The following is a 26,245-nucleotide window of genomic DNA, read 5'->3' as shown; positions in this document are numbered from 1 at the left end:
GTACTGACATCTCCTCTTCTTAGGCCCCGCAGCTTTGCACAATGCCAGGAACATCATTTTATAATTATGACTGAAGGTGAGATTTATGTATTACCATGCTGGCTGCAGATGTGAGCTGTGATTGATTACTTTGAGATAATTGGCCAAGGTAACCTTGCAAAATAAGTCTGTAAACCTAAATGAAAAACAAAGTGGGATGGTTGTTCCGCAGGATATGTGGTTAGGGATAAATAAGTTAAACAAGTTTTTTTGAATAGTCGAGCAGCGTTGAGCCCTCACCTAGTAAGCCATTCAACATGGATAAGCAATTTTCATTCCCTTGGTTTTGTTGTGTAATTGCTATCACCCTGTAGCTATAAATTTGTTATTGTGGAACAAATGCACTCAAATTTCCCCCTTTTTCCTGAATCCCTGGATTTAAAACCTTTTTTTTTGAAGGTGGCAAATCATGCTTGAAAAGTTTTTAAGAAGGAAAACAAGACGTGAATGTATAGAGTGGATCTTGCTGCAAACTATTGAACTTACATACGTGCAGATATAGGCCATTTGGCCCCTCAAGCCTGCTCTACTATTCACTAAGATCATGATTGATCTGTTTGTGTTTCAAGTTCCACATGTCCACCTACTCCTGATAACTTAGATTCCTTTGCCTAACAAGAATCTATCTACCACCGCCTTGAACCCAGCCTCTACCGCCTTCTGAGGTAGAGAGTTCCAAAGTTGCACAATCCTCTGAGAGAAAAAAAATTCTCCTCATTGCTGTCCTAAAAGGGCAACCCCTAATTTTAAAACAGTGCCTCCTTGTTCTGGGCTCATCCACAAGAGGAAACATCCTTTCTACGTCCACCTTGTCAAGACCATTCAGGATCTTATATATATCAATCAAGTCACCTCTCACTCTTCTAAACTCTAGTGGAAACAGGCCAATCTTTCCTCATAAGGCAACCCGCTTAAAAATCCTTGGATGCAGGTTGTCAGGTCTAGGGGATTTGTCGCCAATTTAGCCCCATTAATTTCTTGAACTTAAAGAAATCAGTATATCATTCTCACTAGACTCATTCCAGGTATCAATCTAGTAAACCACCTCTGAACTGCCTCCAAAGCTTTTACATCCTTCCTTAAACAAGGACACCAAAACTGCACACACTATTTGAGGTGTGATCTAACCAATGCCCTGTGTAACTAAAGCATAATATCCTTACTTTAATGTATAATTCCTCTAATAGTAAACAATAGCATTCCATTAGCCTCCTTAATTACTTGTTGTACTGCATACTAACTTTTTGTGACTCATGTGCAAGAACACCTAGACCCCTCTGCACCTTGGAATTCTGCAGCCATTCTGCCAGCCAGCCAATCTTCTATCCATGCTAATATGTTACTCCCTACACCATGAACTTTTATTTTCTGCAATAACCTTTGCGGTACCTTATCAAATGCCTTCAGAAAATCTAAGTACAGTGCGTCTACATGCTCCCCTTTATCCACGACACAAGTTACTCCTTCAAAGAACTGTAATAAATTGGTTCAACATGATTTCCCTTTCACAAAACCATGCTGACTCTTCCCAATTACCTTGAGTTTCTCTAAGTGCTCAGCTATAACCTCCTTTGTGATAGATTCTAACATCTTCCCCATTACAGACGTCAAGCTGACTAGCCTGTTTTCTGCCTCCCTCCCTTGAATAGAGGGATTATATTTGCTACTTTCCAGTCTGACGGGACTTTTCCAGAATCTAGCAAATTTTGGAAAATTAACACCAACGCCTCTACTTCCTCATCATCTACCTCTTTTGAGACCCTAGGATGAACTCCATCTGGACCTGGAGACTGGTCAGCCCGCAGCTACATCAGTTTGCTCGGTACCACTTCCCTAGTGATTGCAATTTCACCAAGTTCTCCTCTCCCTTCCACCTCTTAATTTACAGCTATTAATAGAATGTTTTTTGCATCCTCTACAGTGAAGACAGGGAAAAATATTTGTACATTTCATCCACCATTTCCTTATTATCTACTATTAACTCCCCATTCTCACTCTCTAGAGACCAATACTCACTTTCTCTTTTCCTTTTTAAATACCTGTAGAAACTCTTGCTATCCATTTTTACATTTCTAGCTAGCTTCCTCTCATACTCTAATTTATTTCTCCTCATTAACCTTTTAATCATTCTCTGTCATTCTTTATGTTCTGACCAATCACCTGACCTGCCAGTCATCCTTGCACAATTATATGCTTTTTCCTTAAATTTGATGCTTTGAAAGAGAGAAACATTCAGTTAGGAAAGTACTTTCCTGTTCCAATGTGATTTAAAGCTGCAATACTTGTTTTGAGCAAACCCCAAAACTAATAGTTAAACCAGATTACACCACAGTTTCTCCAGCTTAATTAATTTTGGTTTCAACTTTGTTGCTCCTACTATTGAATCACTATTTTAGTGCATCTTCATAAAGTTAAAACAGTTTGTTTTTGATACTGGTCTGTTTGATTCTGTTGCTCTTACTTTCAATCATCACCTCCTCCTTGAATTGTCTGCCTGAAGGCATGTCTGACCCACAGCACCATGACCTCCAGCAGGGGAGGGCAAGGAGGCAGGTCCCAGATCCACCCCTGCTGGAAAGGTGATCGGATCCCATGCTGTTAGCACCAATTTTATCTAGCCAACTGAGCCAACCAATCCCCGAGGAGCCTGAGTTTCTGTGGCAATATGCACTTTACGTGCATGCTGTAGCCTGGAGCTATGGTAAGTGATGGTAGTGGCTCCAATTTCTTTCCATCACATGGCTGACCAGGAATCTGCCCCGCTCTTACCACCTGCCATTGGCATATGTTGGAAGGATTTACAAGTTTGATTGTACAAAACTTAAGTATTGCTGAAAAAAAGAGACATGCTAGTAAAGCTTTTCGTCTTGCACTCTTCATAGTTTGCAAGAATTTTCCAACTGTAAAGGGGGGACAACAATTTATACATCATGAGGAGAGATTGCGGATTGGTTGGCCCTGGCCCATGGAGAATGCAACATGGGACAGTTAACTGCCCAGCCTTGTTCAAATTCAAACCAGGCAAGTTGACTCTGTTCAAGGCATTGCCCTGGAGAATGAACCAGGGAATGACTCAACTGTTACAGTTGGAAAATTCTTGTGACCGATCCTGTTGAGCGCAAGACTAAAAGCTTTGATAGCATGTCTCTTTTTTTCCAGCAGATTTGTAAGTTGTTGATCAATCTGTTTGGCTGCATTATAAACACATCTTCCCTTGGCCAGCATATCCTGGAGTGGGACTTGAACACAAAGCTTCTGGCTCAGGAGGGGGCGCTACACACTGTGCCACCCCTTTGGTTATATGTGTGATAACCTGGTTTTCATTTTTCGTGCTCTTGGATTCTTCCCTCACCTTTTCCACCGCCTCTCACTCTCTCTCCTTTGATGCAGACTTGACCCGTACCAAAAACATGACAAGTCAGTGAAGCACAGTGAAAATCAGAGTCCCTCCATTCTGACAGAGGAAATGGTACACCTCAGGCCACTTTGAAGTAATCTCTCAATATGACAGTGGTTTGCAGACTGCCGTCGCTTGTGACACCCTGTTATTAGAAAATAACTCTTGACAGTGTTTGAATAGCCAATAAATATTGTGAAGTAAATCTAAAGTTTTGTTTGTATTAAGCTGTGAAATGAAGTCATGTCTAAGCAAAATTAAAGCAACTTGTCTTTTGTTCTGAATCTCAAAATTTGGTGTACTTTCCCAAGACTAAATAGATGTATATGCATTTAGCATTTTAAAGTATAAAACAATGGCTCTTTAAAATATATCCATTAGCCATATCCGAGGTACCATAAGGGAGTAGAATGAATTATGCATTTCTTTCCTCCCTGAGGATCCTCTGTCTAGCCAGCATATTAGGGGTGGAGAATGTAATGACTGCCGTGTTGACATATTGATGTCTTGGATTTCGTGCATCATTTTAGAATTATACATGATTATCAGAGCAAATAGTTGCTGTAGGAAATTTTTTTACATGCTTTCAGGTTTTAAATATAAATGTGAGGAGTTTGTGGGAATCAATTGCAGTGCCCCACACGGACAGCTATACACCTGGAAAATCTGTCATGGCTGGCACCAGGATGATAAATATCTCCATCCACATGTGCTGGAAGGATAACCGAGAAGTGACAAAGTCCCAAGTGATTCATAGTCAGTATTACGTATGGAAATAAATCTAATTTCATAGCTGGCCATGACATATTATTCTTTCCTGAGTGTTTTTAAAAACAGAAAGGATGTTTCCTTATCACTGCAACCCCTCTCCAATCTTTGTCATAGAATCATAGGATGAAGCACAGAATGGTTTTGGCACAGAAGGAGGCCATTCAGCCTGTTGAGTCCATGATGGTTCTCTGCAAGAGCAATTTAGCTGGTCCCACCCTGCACTTCCCCACCTTTTCCCCTTAGACATGTAAATTTTCCCCTTGAGTGCTTATCCAATTCCATTCTGAAAGCCTCAATTGAATCTGCCTTCTCTCAGGCAGTGCTTTCCAAATCCTAAACTCACCCCATTTTTGGTTCTCTCCCAATTACCTTAAACAAATGTTCTCTGGTCCTTGACTCTTTTGCCAATGGGAGCAGTTTCTTCCATCTACTCTGTCCGGATCTCATGATTTTGAACATGTTTATCAAATCTCCTCTCAACCAAAACAGAATTACCTGGAAAAACTCAGCAGGTCTGGCAGCATCGGCGGAGAAGAAAAGAGTTGACGTTTCGAGTCCTCATGACCCTTCGACAGAACTAGTTCTGTCGAAGGGTCATGAGGACTCGAAACGTCAACTCTTTTCTTCTCCGCCGATGCTGCCAGACCTGCTGAGTTTTTCCAGGTAATTCTGTTTTTGTTTTGGATTTCCAGCATCCGCAGTTTTTTTGTTTTTATCTCCTCTCAACCTCCTCTAAGGAGAACGACCTTAGCTTTTCCAGTCTAGCCTTATACTTAAGCCCCCCATCCCTAGCACCGTTCTCCTAAATCTTTCCTGCACCCTTTCTAAAGCCTTTGTTTCCTTCCTAAAGTCAATATGCAGAATTTGACACACTGCACCACAGTTAAGGATGAACCAGTGTTTTTATAAAAGCTCATCATAATTTCCTTGCTATTGGATTCTTTACCATTGTTTATAAAACCCAGAACAGGTATGCCTTATTCACACTTTCTGTTCCGTGCTTCTTGTGCTGGTGAGTGAAACCTCACCCAAATGGCCACTCCGTGTGCTTGAGATTCATAGTATCAGAAAGCTGATAGGGAAACGATTGCTGAGATTATCCTGTCATTGCGTGCGCACATGTTCCAGTATTGGCTGCTGGATAACCATCAGTGTGGACGCTGGTTGACATTTGCCTCTTTTTATCCAGTAGACATGGTGCCCAACAGTGACATCCCTATCATTGCTCTGATTGGAAAAAGTAATGAGTGCTCAGGCTGAACCTGATGAACAAACCGTCAAAGTTTTAATATTTCCAAAAACAAATGAAAATTTGCCCTGGGGCTGCTGGGAAACCTGGACATACTGAACCGTTAATTATGTCAAGGATTTATGCTTGACTTCAATGAGTAATGTGATTAACCACCTCTGATTCAAACAAAGACAAAAAGTATTCATGCACAGCCGTGTAAAAAGCAGAATTTGACTTCATTGGTGAACATAAAAGCTCGTGGCCTAGAAAATGACCTTGGACATAGTGCGCTCTGCTGGCTCCTTAACAAGTAAGCAGAAAGGAGCTCTCGTGATCAGAAGTCAGAGAGTGTACACAATTCTGGTAATGACCGTCAACAGGATATCAACAAAGTACTGTAGTGGATGTAAAAAAAAATTACACAGACTTTTGTCTTTAACCTGAAGAGCCCCTATATTACTAGGGTGAAAAATTGGCAGTGAGAATGGGAGTAGTTGCAGTTGATTTAAGCATATCAAGTGCATTGGTGTTAGTGAGTTTTCCCTGAGTGTGCAAGTACCTATATATTTTCTTAAATAAACTCAGTGACAAGGTTATAGTGGTTGTAAATTCATTGACCTGGTTTCCCTGATGTATTGCAGCTCCTTTACCAAATAACCAGCAATAGAAAATTTATATATATCTTATGTAGGATGGTGCAACCAGGAAAGTGAAAGTGACAACACAAGTAGCAAATCAACATTGCTTAAAATTATTGCTGATAAGTTAAACACAATTACAATACATTCTTAGCCTTTGGAAATTGGTTTTACTGTACATTATTAATGTACTGGCCCATTATTAAGTTTCTATGTTTACTATTTGGGAAACTATGACCATGTAAATTTTAGTTCTTGATGGCAGGTCATATTTTTTCTGAGTTAGAGGTTAGCAGAAATCCCTTTGGAATTGTTAAGAATTTGTGAAATATTTTGTCATAAGGATGTCAGCAGAGGCCATTGCCTCTTTTAAGGAACGAATGGGTGAAGAAACAATTGGCAAAGTAAGTGACTGTAAATGCGATATATTTATCCTTCTGCTATTGCTCTGTGGGTATTTCTGAGAGCTGTGAAGGTATAAAATTTATCTGCCTTTAAAATATTAAAATTGCATTTTCATTAGCAATGGGTAAGTAATATCTTTAGTTACATCTTCTCATGGTCTTTGGCTGTTTTGGAAAAGAGTTAGATGAATACCTGGTTATGAGTGAGACTGTTGCTTACAGGACTATGGAAATGTAATACTAAAGGAGACCTATGATGAGTATACTGGAGATTTGTTTGATTTTCCTTCCTTGGTGATATACTTTCAGTTGAGTTGAGTCAGATATGATATGTGATAGACTAAGTTTTGGGAAACTTGTGGAGAAAGAATTGAACTTGAGACGAGTCTCCACATTTCATAAACTTAAGCTTATCCCTGCTGTCACTATGGTAACTTGCAAAAAGTCCCATTCATCCGAAGCTCCCATGCTCACTGGCTCTCAATAGGAATATTCAGCGCCTTGAGCATGCTGTCCCATTCAATTAAATCGTAGCTGATATGCATTTCTCTTTTCATTCACCTGTTCTGCGTGAGGCTGGCATTTATTGCCCTTGAAACACTGCAGCCCATCTTGTGATACACCTGAATTAAACTGTTCCAGTGAGCTAGAGGGCAGATAATCAACCATGTTGGTATGGATTGGGAGCCGCGTATAGGCCAGAATGAGTAAGGACAGAAGCTTCATTACCTAGAGAACATTAATGAATCATGAAATAAAAACAAAATGCTGGAAAAGCTCAGCAAGTCTGGCAGCATCTGTGGAGAGAGAAACAGTTAATGCTTTGAGTTCAGTGACTTCTTCAGAACATTCAGATTAATGAATCAGTTGGATTTTTGCAACAATTTGATAGCTTCATGGTCACCATTATTGATACAGGTGCTAGCTTTTTAATTCCAGATTTTAAAAAAATTAACTAAATTCAGATTTACAAATTACGATGCTGGGATTTGAATTCTTGCCTCCAGGAGATTATTAGTCCAGGAGCATGACCACTATACCTACCATATCTATATTTTTACTCTGTTTGCTCTTGACTCCATATCTCTCAATACTTTTATCTAATAAGAATCTATGAATCTCAGTTTTAAAATATTCAATTGACTTAGACTCAACCCTTTTGTATGAAGGAGTAGCGTCACCCTTGAACAGCCTAACTTTAACTTGAAGGTTATACTCTTTGTTCAGGACTTCCCCCACGAAAGGAAATAGTTTCTCTCTCTAGCTACCCAATCAGAATTAGATACATCTTAAACAGCAGCATTTTTTTTAAAAGGCTGTACTGAATGTGTCTTTCATTCAAACTGGCAGTGATAGTGTCATAGGATTCTTAGAGTTCAAACTTGCTTAGCTGCTTCAACATAACTTATGCAGATGTTGAATGTTTCCTTAGCTGCTAGTAAGAGGTTAACAAATACAAAAACAACTTATTAGCGGAGTGAGTTTCTTGGCTCTGTGCTTGCAAAAATAACTTTTTTCTGGCAGCTCTGAGCCTGTGAATGTTTGTGTTTGACAGGAATAAGATGTACAGTTTTTATAAACATTTATTTATAATGGAGCAGTCAAGTCAAGCTTCAGTTGAGAATTAGTATTCTGCACTGTAAGCTTGTTAAATTAATCTTGTGTAACTGTTCTTTTATGTTAAACCAAGAATGGCATTTGCTGTCATCATTACTCCTTTTTACTTTTTTGCATTGGTTTTACATAAGCACAAAAAGTAGTAAGTGGCCAATTCACATCGAGGTGAATAATTGTTCCGTCTGATGGTACTATTTGAAGCTAATGCTGTTTCTTTTTTTCATATCAAATGCACTGCACGTGGGACAGAACCATGCAGAGTTGGAATGTCCTAAGTCTGACTTGTGCTCTGTGCAGAGTTCAGCGATTTGGAAAAATGGCAGATTGTGCCACATTTAACCTCACTATCTCTGAAGCAGGAAAAAATGGCTGAGTGCTCTTGCTTTCAATTTTGAGCCACTGACTGTTGCATGAGGACAGGAGTAGACTTGCTTGTAATACCTCTTATCTTCAGATAGCCTGCCTACTCTATTGAGCATTGCACATGAAAATGAACTATTTTGGCAAGAAGTGCTACAGCCTCCCAGGATAATCCTGGAGTACAGGCACAATGACAAAGCCCTGTTTTCCAGAGCTAATCATCTTTTCCAACATCATGTACCAATAAAAGCTAAATGTGAGAAACTTCTGGATTTTTGTGCGCCCAAAATAGAGTACGTCACCATGCCTGAACTTTCTTAACCGATCCCTGGGCCCTGTTTTTTAACTAGGTGTTCTTGGACACAGGCCATAATAAATCAGGTAGGAATTGACACTTGTAATAGCAGCTGTAGTGGATCATTCTGTGACAGCATACTTTGGAACTGTGAAAACAGTAATATATCCAACGACTTGCTCTTTCATTACTAGCTCATAAAACACAGGTAAAGATGATGCTTAAGAGCCCCCACCAAGTGCTGCCCTCACTACTTGCAATTCTTTCTGACTTCGGCATTTAAAAAAAAACTTGGGCACCCTCACGCACCTCATAGCAATAGTCACCTGGTCGAAGGATGCTATATGACATGAAAAGACTCGATGGAGAAATTGTGTACAAAAAATAGGATAATTTATGAGTGAGTTGCTAGACGGAAACTTAACAGCTGTTTGGATGATATAGAGTACAAAAACAATGAGCTGCTTCTGAGAATGAAAGTATTAAATAACTTAAGTTGTGGTGTAAACCATTTATAACAGTAGATCCCCACATTCAGCTTTTTAGTACACCTTTGTGTGAAATCACTTTATGGGGCATTTCATCATTAGTAAGACAAGCTGACAGCTCAAATATTTATCCCTCACCAGTGCCAATATTTACTGTTGCCCCCATCGCCTATAATTTGGTTGTGGAATGAAAGTTAACTTATGTGCACTCGTGTGGTTCACACTTGTGCAATGATTGGTGTGTGTATGGTTTGTTGTTTAGTTTTTGCTCCAAATGTTGGAAGGCTTGCAGAGGCAGAACAGTATCATTAAATGGGAAAAGTGTTGCATTGCTGGGATCGGAGGACAGAGTTTAAGTGGCAGTGTATTTTTTTGTCCTCAACTTAACTCCTGGTGTTATTTGGCACCATTATGCCATTCACTTCTGATTCCCTTTCTTTTATGTTTGGGGACCAAGTGATGATCCTTTTGGCATTTATTATTGGTTGTTTTTGTATTGAGCTAAATGCTTAGCTTCTTGCTGGTTCTTCATCATTTAACATGATTTAAAAATGAGTCTAGCTGTTGTGCAGCATGCACTACAGGTGATGTCTTGTGGAGAAAGGTTAGTTAAACTGGTGAATGGGACCTGAGTGCAGAAATTATATGATTGGTACAATGGAGCTAATTCTTTTTTTGATAGTAATTACCAGGACATGCACAACTCATTTTGAAATTTTAGAAAAGTGGTTTTTTAGTTGTTTTATTGGACAAGTGACAAAGGCTTTGTTATTCATTCAGTTCACAATGATGAAGAGTACTTTATTCTCAAGCTAAAACATAATAATGGAACAGTGGTGCATTAAACCTTTTTTCTTCTACTGGTGGTGTTATACACGCTATCAAATGCTTAATAGGAGCAACTGGATCTTGGCCTATTGATACAGATTCTAATTTTATTTTGTTTTTCCTTCTTTGAGTCTGAAAGGGCTGAAAGGAGATTTGCCTCAAGATGTCATTAACTCTGCTGTGTAGCTGCAGGGAGGTGGCTCTTCTGGCCGAAGTTAACTTGCTGTCAGATTTTCCATCCTTTTTCAGGACAGTGTTTCTGGCTTGCGCTCCATGTCTCCTCCATGGGAAGTCTGTGCAAGGAATCGTGGATTTGCACACCAGGTCTCGTTACACCTTGCTGGGTCACTATTATTTTATGTAAGAATGATTGAATAGCCAAGAAGCAGAATCTGAGATGCACATGAGGGTGAGGAAAGACATGCACAGGCTAGCTGTAGTCTGCTCTAACTAGAATCAACTTTTTTTTTGTATTTGTGCTATTATAGGTGTACCAACAAGTTGTTCATTAAGACATTCAAGAGTGTATTCTTTTCTAAAAGATAAAGTTGTGTTTTTATTCATTCTTTCGGGGGATATGTGCATTGCTGGCTAGGTCAATATTTATTTCCCATCCCTATTTGCCCTTGAAGGTGGTGGTGAGCCATTGCCTTGAACCGCTGCAGTCCAAGCGGTATTAGTACACCCACAGTGCTGTTAGGGAGGGAGTTTCAGGATTAGTGACTTAATGAGGAATTATTTTTATCAGCCCTCCCTGGGTCATCTTTAGTTTTCTCTCTTGCTTTCCCCCTACTCTGTCCTCTCCCCATCAGTGTTGTCCACCTGGGCATCCTGCTCTGAAACTTACAGTAAAGAAGCTTGAGGGTGTGCTGTCTGGGATGGCACCAGTATTGTTCCTTTTTGAGAGCAAGTGCTCAATTTGTGAAGAAAACAGGTACAATGTTCTATTGTGACAATGTGCATTCTTTTCCCCAGTTAAGATCTTACAAAAGATCTCTACATTCTGTGTTTAGCTTGTGACTTTTAACATTTAAATATAACAAAAGGAACCTAATTAGAGGAAGGAAAAGAATGGTCCAGATTCAAATTCCTAATGTAACAATTGAATAAAAAATCCTGAATGTTTAAGCCAAAGACGTTGATCTGTTGACAAAACATCTGACTAATATGAGAAAAGAATTGATGTATTCTGGTGTCATTATAGTTGATTTTACACTAGGGGTGCTATGTTAAAAATGCAGCTTACTAAAGGCATACATCTGTCTGATGAGAGGTTGTGTTTAGCACAATACAGTATGTTAATGTAAATACTGTATCAAAAAGGGTTATTGTTTGATAACTAAATACACCGTTTGTTCAGCCCTCTGTATTCCAAGGAGGATGTAGTTCACCCCAAGGTTGCAGAGGTTGTGCACACATGCTTCAAGCAATGCCATCTATTACAACTGTAGCTGAGATTGGACGCCATTGGTATTTCCTGAAAAGCTGGAATAGGTGAATAAATGTGTCTCTGCAGACTTTCACTCTTGTACTATTTAAACCTGATGCAATTAATTCTCGAAAATTTTTGCATACAAGCGATTAGCTTCATGCTGCTTAATTAAGCAGCAGGATGTTGATGTGCTTCATACATTGTGAATGTTGTTGGCGTTGATGCAGCTACTCTTAAGGAGTATGAGTGTGTGTTTGTGTGAATGTTCTGCATGATCCTGCATTACTGTCCAAAGATTTCAAAGGAGTTATTGTTGCTCACAATAGCAGAAGCTAGCAGCTAATTAGTGGCTCATTGCTGAGAAGAGTGTGCTTTGAATTGTAAGCTGGGAATTGGTCGAACACTGAATGTCAAAGTCACTGGGGGTCAGTCTGCCGCCATATTTGTTTCTGTAGAGGGAGCAGCTGTCTTGTGTGGCTTTTATTCCCTCCCATCCCCCTTTCTAGTTTTAGATTTTTTTTCTGTTGTCATCCTGCCGCAAGTTTGTGCTCATGTTTTACGCAAGTTTGCATTTAAAATTTTAGTCTGGGATGTTGACTACCTGTGTTTTAAAGCGAGGGAGACGGTAAAGTGGTAGAGGTAGCTAGGGCAGACTCGCGCGAATTGTGATGTCCGCATAATTTTTATCTTGAATTCCAAAGCTCCTAGGGTGAAGCATATTCAGTACTTCTACTTTGTCTGTGGTGAGTAGCCTGCTCCTAATTCCGTGGATTTTTAAAAAAATTCCCTTCTCGGATAAATTCTTTGCCCTTAGCTGCGTGACTGCCGGTGCCGGAATCTACGACAAAACTGCAAAGGTCACGTTCATTGCTGCAGTAACCATTCACTGTGCTCCATTGTTTGGCTTCCACACGGGAAGCTGCAGCTGCCTTTGGCCTTCAGAATGTGAGAGATGGCCGTTTGCAGGAGAAATGCTTTGTTCCAGTAGGTGCTGTGCGCTATTAACATGCTAATGCGGGTTACGCTTGCTGTTTTCTCTACTTGAACTTGATAGACACAGTCTTTGGGCGCCTGGTTAGAAGTTATCTTTTATACGGACACCTACAGTGCTCGGCGTTTTTGTTTTTGGTGTTTTTTTAATCTTAATTTTTAATTGACACTCTGCTAAGAAAGCCATGGTACTTCTACATTTAAACTACCATCAGTAAAATGCTGTGACTTTGGATGGGGCAGTGCTCTTCTGCCTATCTGGGGAAAGATAAAGTACCTGGAACAAAAATTGTACCCCTGGTACCTATCCAATTGTTTCACTCTGACCTCCAAGTGTAGCATTCAAACGTACACAATGCAGATATTTTGAGCAACTGAGTACTGTAATAGTTTGTTTTTTCCCACCCCCCCACCCATCTTTCTCTCAAAAGTAGAGCTGTGGCATGTGATGGATCCCTTGGTGATTTTCTGAATATGTTTGTTAGATTTCTTTTTAATCCATTCTGTGAATAATCCTTAGGGATTGTGAGAAAACGCCTTGGCAAAACTTTGTAAATTCAGAACCAGATGTATGTATCCTGTCTCTGATACAGGTGATGTATGAGTAACAAAGCTAATTTAATCTGCAATAAATGCAGAAGATTACATTACAGATATGCATAATGCTGTGAAAAAATACTCCCTAAACTGGAGTTTCCCGGATAGTCCCACATTCCTTTGTATCATAATGTAAATGGAATATTTCAAAAAATGAGCAAAAAAGCGTGTTTCCCAACTGCAGTTGCAGAAGTTGCAACACCTGCCCCTTTACTTCCCCCCTCTTCACCGTCCAAGGGCCCAAACACTCCTTTCAAGTGAAGCAGCATTTCACTTGCACTTCCCTCAATTTGGTCTACTGCATTCGCTGCACCCAATACGGTCTCCTCTACATTGGAGAGACCAAACACAGACTGGGTGACCGCTTTGCAGAACACCTTCGATCTGTCCGCAAGCATGACCCAGACCTTCCTGTCGCTTGCCATTTCAACACACCACCCTGATCTCATGCCCACATGTCCATCCTTGGCCTGCCTCAATGTTCCAGTGAAGCTCAACACAAACTGGAGGAACAGCCCCTCATCTTCCGATTAGGCACTTTACAGCCTTCCAGACTTAACATTGAGTTCAACAACTTTAGATCATGAACTCTGTCCTCCACCCTCACCCCTTTTTAATTTATATTTCAATCTTTTTTTCCCACACTGTCCCCACCCCACCCCCACTAGGGCCACCTGTCACTTGCTCATCTTGCTTTCTACTCTTAATGTCACCATTAACATTCCTTTAGCCAGTATCACCAGTATCAGTGCTCCTTCGACATTTTGTTTATGACATCTTTTGCAATCTCTCCTTTGCCTCCACCTATCATTGGCCTTCTGTCCAGCTTCACCTGTCCCATCCCGCTTAAACGGTATATATTTCACTACATTTCTACTTCTCCTTAATTCTGAAGAAGAGTCATCTGGACTCAATGTTAACTCTGTCTTTCTCTCCACCGATGCTGTCAGAATTGCTGAGTTTTTCCAGCAATATTTATTTTTGTTTCAGATCTCCAGCATCCGCAGTATTTTGCTTTTATCTTAGTGTTTCCCAACTGTTGGCTACATGAGGTCTAAGTTTCAGAAACTAAGTGAGCAAACACTATTGACACCAGCATCAAAAGAACCATCAAATCCAGCTCCTGTGGGACAGGGCCCATAATGCAAAACTGTCTCTACTTTCACACCAAGATGGACAACGTCACTGGGTCACTGAATAGTTTATTGTACAGTGCCATACTGGAGGAGTGGAATGTTTTCTGACCATTGGAGCCTGTTTTTAGCTATCTAGGCCCTAGGCTCCGAAATTCCCTCCCTTAACATCTCCATCTCTATAACCTAGCTTCTTAAAAACCTAGCTCTTTGACCAAGCTTTTGGTCAACTGCCTGGATATCATATGTGGCGTTGTGTCAAATATTATTTGATAAATCATCTGAAACGCCTTGAGATGTTTTACTATATTAAAAGTGCTATATAAATGCAAGGTATTGTTGTGGTGTGGGGTGGAGTGAGGCTGACATGAGTTGGTGCAGAGTAGTTGGAGCTTCGTGTCTAGTTGCTGGCCTGAACGTGAGGACGTTTTGAAGTTGCAAATGTTCCATTGTTAGCTCCAACACCCTCAACCTGTGGTTAAAACAGATGAGAAGAAAGCTTCCAGATTTATACTATATTTTAAGTGTAAAAATTTTAGCTCAAGAGTTAGTGTTTTGTCAGTCATTCCTGTTCTAGTTCAAAACCCGAACTGATGTCAGCTCATTTCCCTGCTCTTTTATTCAACAGGCTTGAGGGGCTGAGTGGTCTACTATTCTGATACACCCTTTGATATACATAAAGCAAAATATAATTCTCAAGTATTGTGATTGACTAGGTTTCAGTGTGGCTTTATGGATCTGTTGGAATTATTATAAAAAGATTTTTATCATGGGGAAGGTGGAAGAGGAAGAAAATAATAATTTGACCAAATTCTTGTTCCCTATAGTCGCATGATCAGTGCTGAAACTTCATTGAATGCTTTTTTTGCTACAGTTATTTGGTGAGGAGAGAGTTACAAATACAGCCTTGGCACCAGCACAATTAAGATGAATTTTCTTGTGTGGTCATGCCTTTTGGGGGGGGCGGGGGTCAGCATAAGTTTACTGTTTGTGAGAAAATGCATCAAAGGTCAACGTGGTTATGATGTTTCAATCTTCAGCGATTCTTTATCTTCATTGGCTGAGTTTGAAGCCATCATTAACTATTCAAATGGTAATTTCTGTTTCTCCACCCGCCCCCCCAACCCCCCCACCCTCCCCCTCCCCTGAAGAATAACCTTGAGATCTTTTGAAATTAAATATTGAGGAGATAATGTATTGGAAAAAGATTGAACTGAAAGCACAGTGAGTAAGGAAAATGTGAATAGAAAGAAAACAGCATAACTGGTACATATGTATGAGATGGTATTTAGCATTTTAGGCCGATTGTACACTCTAATAGTGTTAAAACTGTTCTGGTGTTTTAGTTTTATTACTGTGTTTATTTGTGTCACAGTACGTGAGTTTGCAACTTACAATATTGCTTGGTTTAAGGGCTGGGAACTTTTCTGAACCAGTTAGTAGTCTGAGTTAAAACCTTTGTCGCTGATCTTTGAGGCCTAACATCCAGTAGTTCATACAAAGCCGAGTTAGCATTTTTCAATCAAAGCATCATGTGGGTTAAAAGGTAACTGCAATGGCAAGTTAATCCATAGTGTTTTAGAGGCCACAGGTACTTAATGCAGCATTGGGCAGTAAACTTTCCAATAACACTTTCTATAGTTCAGATTCAGATGGTATTTATTTAAGTTTAGTTTTTCATAATGCTGATCCCATGCACTTAAGTATGCTTTTATGTCATTGGGAATTCCAAAAGCACGTTACAGCCAATGAATTTTGTTCAATGTGTAGCCATTGGGACCATTTTTTGCCTAAAAACAATGAGATAACGTCATAATCTACTGTGGCAGTGTTAGTTTAGGAATACATGTTAGCCAAGACTCCAGGAGAACTCTGCTGTTCTTCAAATTGTGCCATGAGTCAGATTGAGCCTCGGTTTAGTGTCTCATCTGAAAGGCATTATAGCACTCCAACACAGCAGTTGTCTAAGTTTTGTGCTCAAGTCCTGGTATTGGATTTGAAGCCTAGACCTTCTGAGTAAGGTGAAAGTGCTACTATGAAACTGAGCTGACATTTTATTATATTACTGTATCATCCAAATCTGCCTCTTGCCCAAACAAGCAAACGTGCTAACTTGGTTGCTGAGCATGTTATACGTATTCCACAGAAATATCATCAATACTCAAACTGCAGGAAGACAGCCTTTCAGAGGAAGCAATATATAATAATGTTTTTTTTCTTTCCTTAGGCTATTCCTGCTCAAAGAAACTCTGCCTTGGACTCAAACCAGCAAAGCATCAATGTTCGAGGTATGTCAATGGCTGCTGACAACATATCTACTATAGGCCTCAACTGCTGTGTTGGCATTTGCATTTGGAGTATGGGTTAGTCTGAAATCTTTCAACATTCTGTCCTTGAATGATGAATCACCCAACATTACAATTACAATTTTGGACTTCCAAATTTGTGTCTTGCCTAGATAGGATATATTGAGCTCAATGTGAAGGTAAAAGTATAGGACACTCAGATATTTTACTGGTGGTAGTGATAGATTATCTAAAGTTATGAAGAGGATCATGTGGCACAGTATGAAACAAACATTTTGGCTCAAGTGCAAGTTCTCTCATTGTATAGTGGTACAGATACACTAACTCGGCTTAGTGGTAGTGTTAACACTGAACAGTTTACTTTCTGTAACACTGCCCTGAGGTGCTTTTACTGAATATTTTGAAACGGTTTTAATTTTGTAGCTATTCAAAAGTTATTGTGTAAGTTACTATTCTGAAAATTAGACAAGTGGCTGTGATTCATGTCCACTGCGGCTGTGATTCATGTCCTCTGCAGCTGTGGTATAGTTTTTTTTCTTAATCCTTAATCCTTAGGTTAGAGGTAATAGGTGGCTATGGAGATCACTAATATAATTTCATATGAAATCAAATAAACATTTTATGCCATATTCATACTTTATAAAATATGAAAATGACAAAATAGAATGCTTTCTCTTATGAGGGACACTAGACCTGGGGGTACACAGTTGAAGAATAATAGATCTCCCTTTTAAGAAGGAGAGAAGGAGAATTTTTTTTCTCTCGGGTTCATTGGCCTGTGGAATTCTCTTCCTCGGAAAGTAGTGGCGGCTGGGTCATTGAATTTATTCAAGGCCGAGTTAGATTTTTGATAGACAAGGGAGTCGAGGGTAATGGGGGGTGGGGGCGGCGGGCAGACAGGAAAGTGGAGTTGAGACCAAATCAGGTCAGCCATAATCTTAACAAATAATGGACCAAGCTTGAAGAGCCAAATGGCTTACTCTTGTTCTAAAATCTCAGGATTATTAGACAGAAGAGAAGACAGGAGGGCTGTAGAGCAGGTACAGAAAAGACACACTGGAATGAATGAGTAATTGCAGCTAAGAAAGACATGAAGAATTGGACTTTTTTACAAATCAGTTTTGAGAAAGTTAAAAGTGAAAGGTTAATTCTACGGTTGGCAAACTGATAACTTGGAGTCATAGGCTCTGTTTTAGCATGAGCAGAATAAAGGGGGTAATTAGGCGTAATGTTTTCACTCCATTATTAGAACATGGAATGGTTCATAACCAGTGCCTATTGAGGCAGAAACTATAACAATAAAAGCAAATGGATGAACATTTGAAGTTGGAGAATATGAAAGCATCTGTAGAAAGGGCAGAGTCATGAAATTAAAGTAGATAAAATTGACCAGTTAACGCCAACATAACTGCAAATGTCTTCGAACAACAAAGGCTAGTTAAGCTTCCTTTAATCATATCAAAAATGAGCCATTCAGTACGAGGTCCATTGGGTCTATGCCAGCACTTTGTAGAACAATCCAGAACTGCCCAATTTCTAGTTGCCAGGTAGCCTGGGCTCTTAACAAAAAAAACGGTCTGTGGTAAATAAACTGATAATGGTAATCTTGCATGCTTGAATCATATCAAAAATGAGTAGTTACAGAAAGAGGCCATTCAGCCCATCAAGTCCATGCCAGTACTTTGTAGAACAATTCAGTCAGTCCTATTACCCTGCTGTATCCTGAAAATTTATTTTCCTCAAGTACCCATCCAATGTCCTTTTAAGATCAGGCATCATCTCCACTTCCACCAAACTCATAGGCAGAATGTTAGGTCATTACCACTTTCTGCATGAAAAATTCTTCTTTGTATTACCCCATGCATCTCTCACCAAAGCCTTAACCTGTGTCTTTGTATAATATAATTTAATCCTAGCTAATGGAACAGCTTTTCTCTATCTACCTTATCTAAACCTGCCATAATCTTGTACACCTCTGTCAAATTTCCCCTCAGTCTTCTTTTCTCCAAGGAGAGCAAACCCAGCTTCTTCAACCTAACCTTGTAGCTAAAATCTCCCATCCCTGGAACCATTCTGGTAAAACTCCTCTGCACCCTCTCGAGGACCCTCACAGCCACCCTAAGGTGTGGTGACTAGAGCTGAATTATATACTCTAGTTGTGGGCTAAGCAGAGCTTTTCTAATGGTTTTGCATTGCTTACCTGCTTTTGAGCTCAATACCTCAGTTTATGAAGCCCATGATCCCATACGTTTTGCTAGTTACTCTCACAATATGTCCTGTCATCTCCAAAGATCTATGTACATGAACCCTCAGGTCCCTCTGTCCCTGTACATTTCTTAGAACTATCATTTAGTCAATTCTTTCTGCCAAAATGCATCACCTCAAATTCTCTATTAAATTCCATCTGTCAATTGGTTATCATCCTCACTGTTTGTCACACCTCCAAGTTTGGTATCGTCTGCCAACTTTGAAATTGAACTTTGCATTCCAATATTCAAGTCATTTATATATATATATTGGAAAAACAGTGGCCCTTGCACTGACCCTTCAGAAGCACCACTGTTTCCAGTCTGAAAAACGACCATTTGCCACAACTATTCTTCAGCCAATTTTTTTTATCCAAGCTGACAGTGATCCTCCTATTCCATGAGCCTCAATTTTGTTGACCAGCTTTTTGTGGTATTTTGTCGTGTTTTCTTAAAATGCATATAGACAACATCCACTGCATTTGTCAACCTTTCTGTTATTTCATCAAAAATTTCAATTAGATTAGTCAAGCACTACCTGCCTTTTTACCCATTTGTGCTGGCTCTCCTTTATTAACTCAAACCTCCCCCAATTGCCTGTTGAATTTTTCCCTGGTTATTGTTTCTAAAACCTTACCCACCACTGATGTTAAACTGATCTGTAGTTGTTAGGAACGTCCTTATGCACTTTCTTGAATGAGTGTCATATTTGCCACTCAGGTCCCCTGACGCCTCATTATTCTTATCAAGGGAAGATTGGAAGGTTATGGATTTCGCTGTCTCTGCTCCCACTTCCTTTAGCAACTTGGCTTGTGAACCATTTGGACCAAGTGACTTACCCATTCTAAGCATTGCTAGCCTTTCCAGTACATTTTTGCTTTTGTTGCATTCTCGCATTTCTGTGCACATCACTTCTCGGAGAATATATGATAGATGTGAAATTTTAAAAAGGAATTTGTCATCTTGGTGTGCAGGAAGAAACTTTCCCGGTCTTATGACCAGTATATATTTTAAAAATTAGAATAGGTGACTAAAAAATATTTGAAAAATTGAAAATTGTTTGGTTTACTTTATTTATAATTTTGTGGCATGTAGTGGCATATCGTATTTATAGTTAAATAATTTTATTTTCCCTTCACTACCTCTTTACCTTTTCTCTTTCCCATCAAAACCAGGAATTGAAGGTTGAACAATGATGTGATTATGCCAAGGGTACAGATCTCACGATGCTCACGTTTAATACAAACAGGACAAATGTAGACGTCTGTGAAACTGTAAGTAAGTGGTAAAACATGAAATGTTTTAAAGGAGCAGAATTGGAACACAGATAATTAGGGTGAACTTAAACTGGCACTTAGTTCAGAGCGTGAAAGAATGGCATCTCTGCCAGGTCTCTGCATTTCTGAATTTTTTCAGTTTGACAGATGAATTGTTGATCTGCAAAAACGACTGAAATGAGACACTGCTTTTGTGATAAGGGGGTCTAGATTTATAATTATAAGTACAGAGGCCACAATGTTCTGAAATCTAAACTAATCAAGTTTCCAGTTTAAAAACTCCTTTCGAAAGGCTCATGGGAATTTTGTAGAGGGTCATTTTCAATGTCTGGACAATGTGGTAGAACAATTAAAACAGTTGATTGAGTGGTGATTATGTAGTAAAACTTGCACAGTGCAAGTCGACAAAAATGAGGCTAAGCATTTTCATAATGCCAGACATATCACATTTGGAGCATGATGTCCAGTTTCTTTACCATACTACAAAAAATGTTCATGGCATGGGAAAGGGCACTGAGACTGAAAGGAAGTAGCTGGTGATGCTCCTTTTTACCGTTCAGAAGAAGAAAACTCTGATTGCAATTTCAAAGTAAATTGGGGAAGTTGTGACCAGCTGGCATAAATAGAAATGACGATCAGGAAGAACATTTTATCCAGAGTAATAGATATTTAGATTAATTTACTGATGCTGATACTGATGATTTGCTGTTACAAATCTTGGGTCTACTTTAGATAACCTATTGCCTTTAGCTGTCCTGTAAGCATGCCCTCTATCAGTTATAATCAGGAATTTGCTGTTACTGCCCAATTTCTAATCGCCTGGTGGCCTGGGCCCTTAACCAAAAAAGGGTCTGTATTAAATAAACAACATGGTAATCCTGCATGCTTTGGAAATGTACTTGGCATCTGCAAAAATAAAAGGCTGCTTAGGAACTCATGAACAAGTAGGCCATACAGCCCCTCAAACCTGTTCTGCTATTTAGTTAGATCACGTCTGATCTGTATATGTGGAAACTGATGTGTATTTGAATGATATCGTTGAGGAGAATTGTGTAGATGCGAATTAGGAGGGGGCCCAAGGATAGTATATCCTTGCGGGTCAAGCAGAGATAGCTGTGGGAATGGGAAGAGAAGCCATGTTAGGAATTCTCTGGCTATGGTTGGGTAGATAAGAATGGAACCAGGAGAATATGGTGCCACCTAGTTGGATGATGGTGGAGAGGTGTTGGAGGAGGACATTGTAGTCAACCATGCCAAAGGCTGCAGGCAGGTTGAGAAGGACAACGTTTACCTTGGTCTGTCACCTCGGCTTCCATTTGTGCCTGATTGCCCTTTCGTTACTGTAGTCGGGGTGGGAAACTGATTGGAGGGGGTTCAGACAAGGAATTCTGGGTAAGGTGAACATGGATTTGAGAGATGACCGGCTCCGTGCCTGATGAAATGCATTTGTGTTTTTCTTTTTGCATTCCTCACATTATTTCAATAATCCTCTCTCTAGTTATCTATACAAGATTAGAATAATTTGGTCAAAATAGATCCTAGTATTTAAGCTTTAGCAACGTTTTTATAATGAATGGAAGCCTTCAGTGAAATAATTTTACAGCCCACACAATAATCTAACTGGCAGTGCATTCTAAATTCATTCCAAACCTGGATCTCCATTTGTATCCATCTCAGACTCCATGTGAATCTGGAGGCAGGTGGGAGAACTATTTGATTAAAGAAATATTGACATTAACATTGTTTTTCCTCTCAAGTAAACTCAGTAAGGATAAAGTCAGTTGCATCATGTAAACCAAACTTTGAAACCAAGTTCTAATGAAGGATCACACCCAAAGAGCAGCTTGCTGTTTCTTTTCTTTTTAGATACTGATCACACTGCTGTGCTTTTTAAATATTGTTTTTAAAAACTTGAAAGCAGTAATTTACTGTTGTTTATAATAGCACCAAAAATGCTTAATGTGTTTGTGACATTTCTTTCTTATTGTAATGGAGTTATTATTTTAACTGAACAAATTAATGCTTTAATTAAAATAGCACAGTGTCAGACTGATCCATTAGTATCTGTAATTTCTAGCATGTTTGACCTTAGTGAGAGGTTTATTTCCTTATATAAATAACCATACAAAAGTAACATGAAAATACGGTTTGTTATAACATTACAATGAGTTGGAATTTATGCTTTCACAAGGGGCCGAGTGTCTCCAGCCTGCTGAATGCAATCCAGTATACTCTTATTGACTATTGGTGCTGTCCCCTCACGTTTTCTCATAAATTTTAACCATTCTCACATGGTGAGGGAGGGATTTCCCTTCATTCATAAAAGACCATCCTGGGTGTTTTTGAAGAATGAGAACATACTGTTATGAAGGTACTGTAGAAATTGGGGCTTTTTTTTGATGGAGCAGGGGAGGTTTAAGGGTGACTTAGAGGTCCAAGATTATGATGGTGGTTGATCATTTCAGTAGTGGTAAATTGTCTGCATTGATCATTGAGATTGTACTAAGTGAACCCATTTAAGTTAGAAGGAATTAATTTGGATGCAATGTGGTTAAAATTTGGGGTACGTGGATATAAACTTAAAGGTGAGTGGCCTGTTTTCTTCCATAGCACTCTGTGATTCCAACACAAACACATTGAAGATTGTTTTCTAAGTTGTAGAACATAACTGGGTGTTATAAATCACTTGCAAACATGCCAAGTCAGTTTCCGTTTAGTAAACTAACTTGTTACTAATTTGCAAGACTTAACTTTTAAGCATCTCTTTTTGTTGGACTTTGTAAATTGGGTCCCTGAAAGTCTAATTATATCCTTGAGTTTAGTTGTCCTAGAATAATTACTGTATATTGGGCTCTTCCATGTCCGTGATGTTAGAATAATCGTTTTTTCATACTACTTTAGTAATGGCATTTTCTTTAAAAGTCATTGCTAATTGGGCCATTCTAAGGAACCGTGATCTAGAGATGGAAGTGGAGTCTGAGGAATAAAAGTCTATGGCATACTGCTTAGAGCCATAGAAAAGTTATGGTGCAGCAAGAGGCCATTCAGCCCTTCATGTCTATGCTGGCCAAAAAGAAGAAAAAGAAACTAGCTGTTCATTTTAATCTCACTTTCCAGCACCTGGTCAGAGCCTTGCAGTTTACAGCACTTCAGGTGCAGATCCAGACACCTTTGAAATGAGTTAAACATTTCAGCCTCAATCGCCAACTTAGGCAGTGAATTCCAGACTCTCATCACCCTCTGGGTGAAAAAGGTTTTCCTCATGCCCCCTCTAATCCTTCTACCAATCACTTTAACACTCTATGCCCCCTGGTAATTGACCCCTCAACTAGGAAAAACATGTCTTTCCTGTCTACCCTATCTAGGCCCCTTATAATTTTGTGCACCTCCATTAGGTCACCCCTTAGCGTCCCCTATTCTCAGGAAAACAACCCTAACCTATCCAATCTCTCTTTTATAACTGCAATTTTCAAGCCCTGGCAGCATTCTTGTAAATCTCCTCTGCACTATCTCTTATGAGCAATTATGCCCTTCCTTTAATGTGGTGACCAGAACTGCATGCACAATTCCAGCTGTGGCCTAATCAGCGTTTTATACAGTTAAATTGCATGCAATGTGGTTAAGCATGGCAGGATTACAGCTCATGACGCCTTCTAAATACTGTTCTTGTTTTCACTTGAACTGTTCCACTGAGACTTGCAGACTGTACAGTAACAGATAAAATTCCACCCTTTCTGTCATCAATAGAACTAGCTTGAGATTTGGAGAGAGAGGGTGTTGAGGGAAGGTAACACTAAGTGGACTAAGAAATGTATTTTGTCCCTGGAATGTAATCCCTGGCCTGCAAGAAAAAGAAAAAGTCAGGAAGTGATCTGTTGACCTCTGTTACAAAAAGTGGCACAAGTATGGACAAAAGCAAAATACTGCAGATGCTGGAAATCTGAAATGTAAATCGAAAATGCTGGAAAAACTCAGCAGGTCTGGCAGCATCTGTGGAGAGAGAAACAGACTTAATGTTTGAAGTCCGTATGGCTTCTTCAGAGTCATACATAAGTATGGATGTTGGGTGAGGTTGAGATTTGGCTTGGCTGTGATTCCCCACCACTGATTACTCATTCTCTGTAAAGGATGACAGTGGCTGTTTGGCCAAGGTATTGGAGGGTGGTGGTGTTTGTCGAATCATTCTCTAGCAAGAGTCAACACTTGGAGACAGGGGAAACAGGGTCAAATAAAATTGTACTTCTCAATTTTGAAGTTTGTATTTAGTGTCCTGGGATTGCAAAAGAGCTTCCTTTTCGACAATGGGGCATTACTTTTTGCGGTTGGTTACTTCTCAGGCTTTGCTGGAACATATGAAATGACAGAAACACTGGATGAATGAAAAGACTGCTTTGTGAAACCTAAGCATGGCAGGATTACAGCTCATGACACCTGCTTCATCACCAATGGGTCCCTTTTTTGGACTGCCGTGGCAACAGGAAGCTATCCATGATAACATTTTTACACCAAGGAAATATCAGGTGTGTGTTGTTTGAAAAATGGTAAACACGTGTAGATATTGTTGAACTTGCTCAGACCAGTGTTTGCCCCTTAACCTAGAATTCCCAACACAAATGTGTGTTAAGCTATAGATTTTGATTGAATCCTCATTCCCTCCAGCCCCATTTCCCCCTCCCTGCCCCCTAAAAAAAAAATTATCCCTCTAGTCAGAAGCTCACTGTGGAGTCTTCCGTTCCCCAAAATGATATGTTCATTCACGCAAACGTGACAGAACAATGTCAAACACGTAACACAAGTTTAGATAGTGCCTACTTTGAAATTATTCCTGTGGGAAGAGGGCAACATACCCAATATGGTTTCAACATGAACACTTTGTATAGAAAGCCCCCAAATACAGCTCTGTAATATACTCTTAGTATTTGAGTAATTATAAACTGGGAACAGTTTTTGAATGCATTGAGCAAGATAAAATGAAACTTTAGAACCTTCAACTTCTGCAAAGGAGCATGTTTAAAACTAAATTATTTTAAGCCTTTTTCTGTTTTTGCATTCCCAGATACAACTTTATAGCTTGAAGATCAGTAGGCAGATGCCGGATTTGCTGCACTACTTAGTACTGGATTTTAATGTGCAATGATTTATGTGTAGTGGTACAAGTTTATTTTGGCCATTGGTATTCATATGGTGTAGGTAAAATGACAGTTGTTTGTGTTGCTCCACATACACTAGTTAAGATTTTTCCCATTATCACCAGCAGTGACAGTCGGTGTTCATCTAACCAATGTGGGTGCTGCTATTCCCAATCATCTCAGGAAGGACAACTGAATGAGCTTGAAACCTAACCATACATTGCCTTCACTGAGCCCACCAAAGTCAGTTTCAAGGAAACAATGTATCCTAGCTCTTTCAGTGGCTCAGTTCACCGCCTTCTCAAGGGTAATTAGGGATGGGCATTAAATGCTGGCCTAGACAGCGATGGCCACATCCTGCGAATGGGGAAAAGAAAAGGTTGATGAAGATAGTGTTATTGTTACATGTAGACTAGAAAGTCCCTGCCTGCAACAGTCAGGATCCTACAATTGCCCTCATTGCCCAGAACTAGGTAGGAAAACAGGCCCTATTCCTGGGGCTGCATCAAGTGACTTATGCTGGAAAGTGCATTTGTTAGGGACAGGATTGGGCTCATCTGTGAAGACCACTACAGTTGAAAAACCACTTGCAGTAGCTGCCAGGCTCTTGCATAAAGAGTGTGCAACATACTGCCGTTCGGTCTGTATCTTCATTAAATTGTGGGGAAAGTAGAGGAAGAATGGAAGGAAAATGATTAGCATTTCATCAGTTTTTACATTGCTTTTGGACTGATAGCATTGCTGTCTTTTGCAGGTTGAACTTCTAGAAGCAGCTTTGGAACATAATACTATAGTTTGTTTAAATACTGGCTCAGGGAAGACTTTCATTGCAGTGCTACTTACAAAGGAACTATCTCATCAGATCAGGGGACAGTTCAACAGGAATGGATCACGGACTGTGTTTTTAGTTAGTTCCGGTAAGTATCACGCTACATTTAGTGTAGCATAGCCATGAAAACCACCTAAAATGGAAACTTAATATTGTAGACTCAATCCCTTTATTTCCAAATTGATTAAGATCAGCAACCAATGTTTTATTTTCAAACTATACACACTAATCTCTGATC

At 39.6% G+C, this 26,245-nt stretch overlaps 1 protein-coding gene across 7 annotated transcripts in view; it reads left to right on the top strand.

The window, feature by feature from the left end:
* dicer1 (dicer 1, ribonuclease type III) overlaps nt 1-26,245 on the top strand; it is a 134,553-nt gene that overhangs the window by 25,082 nt on the left and 83,226 nt on the right. For 6 of the 7 annotated variants that reach the window (XM_041214255.1, XM_041214254.1, XM_041214258.1 and 3 more), the window contains 4 exons: nt 16,448-16,508; nt 19,948-20,046; nt 24,387-24,569; nt 25,933-26,095. In XM_041214255.1, the coding sequence (XP_041070189.1) occupies nt 24,456-24,569; nt 25,933-26,095 (277 nt within the window). In that variant the 5' untranslated portion in view covers nt 16,448-16,508; nt 19,948-20,046; nt 24,387-24,455. Of the gene's footprint in view, nt 1-23; nt 77-16,447; nt 16,509-19,947; nt 20,047-24,386; nt 24,570-25,932; nt 26,096-26,245 lie in introns of all 7 variants that reach the window. The other variant, XM_041214256.1, reaches the window with a different exon arrangement.

This window comes from Carcharodon carcharias, chromosome 20 (genome assembly GCF_017639515.1).
Source record: "Carcharodon carcharias isolate sCarCar2 chromosome 20, sCarCar2.pri, whole genome shotgun sequence".
Lineage (NCBI taxonomy): Eukaryota > Metazoa > Chordata > Chondrichthyes > Lamniformes > Lamnidae > Carcharodon > Carcharodon carcharias.
This window is presented reverse-complemented; position numbering and strand designations above follow the sequence as displayed.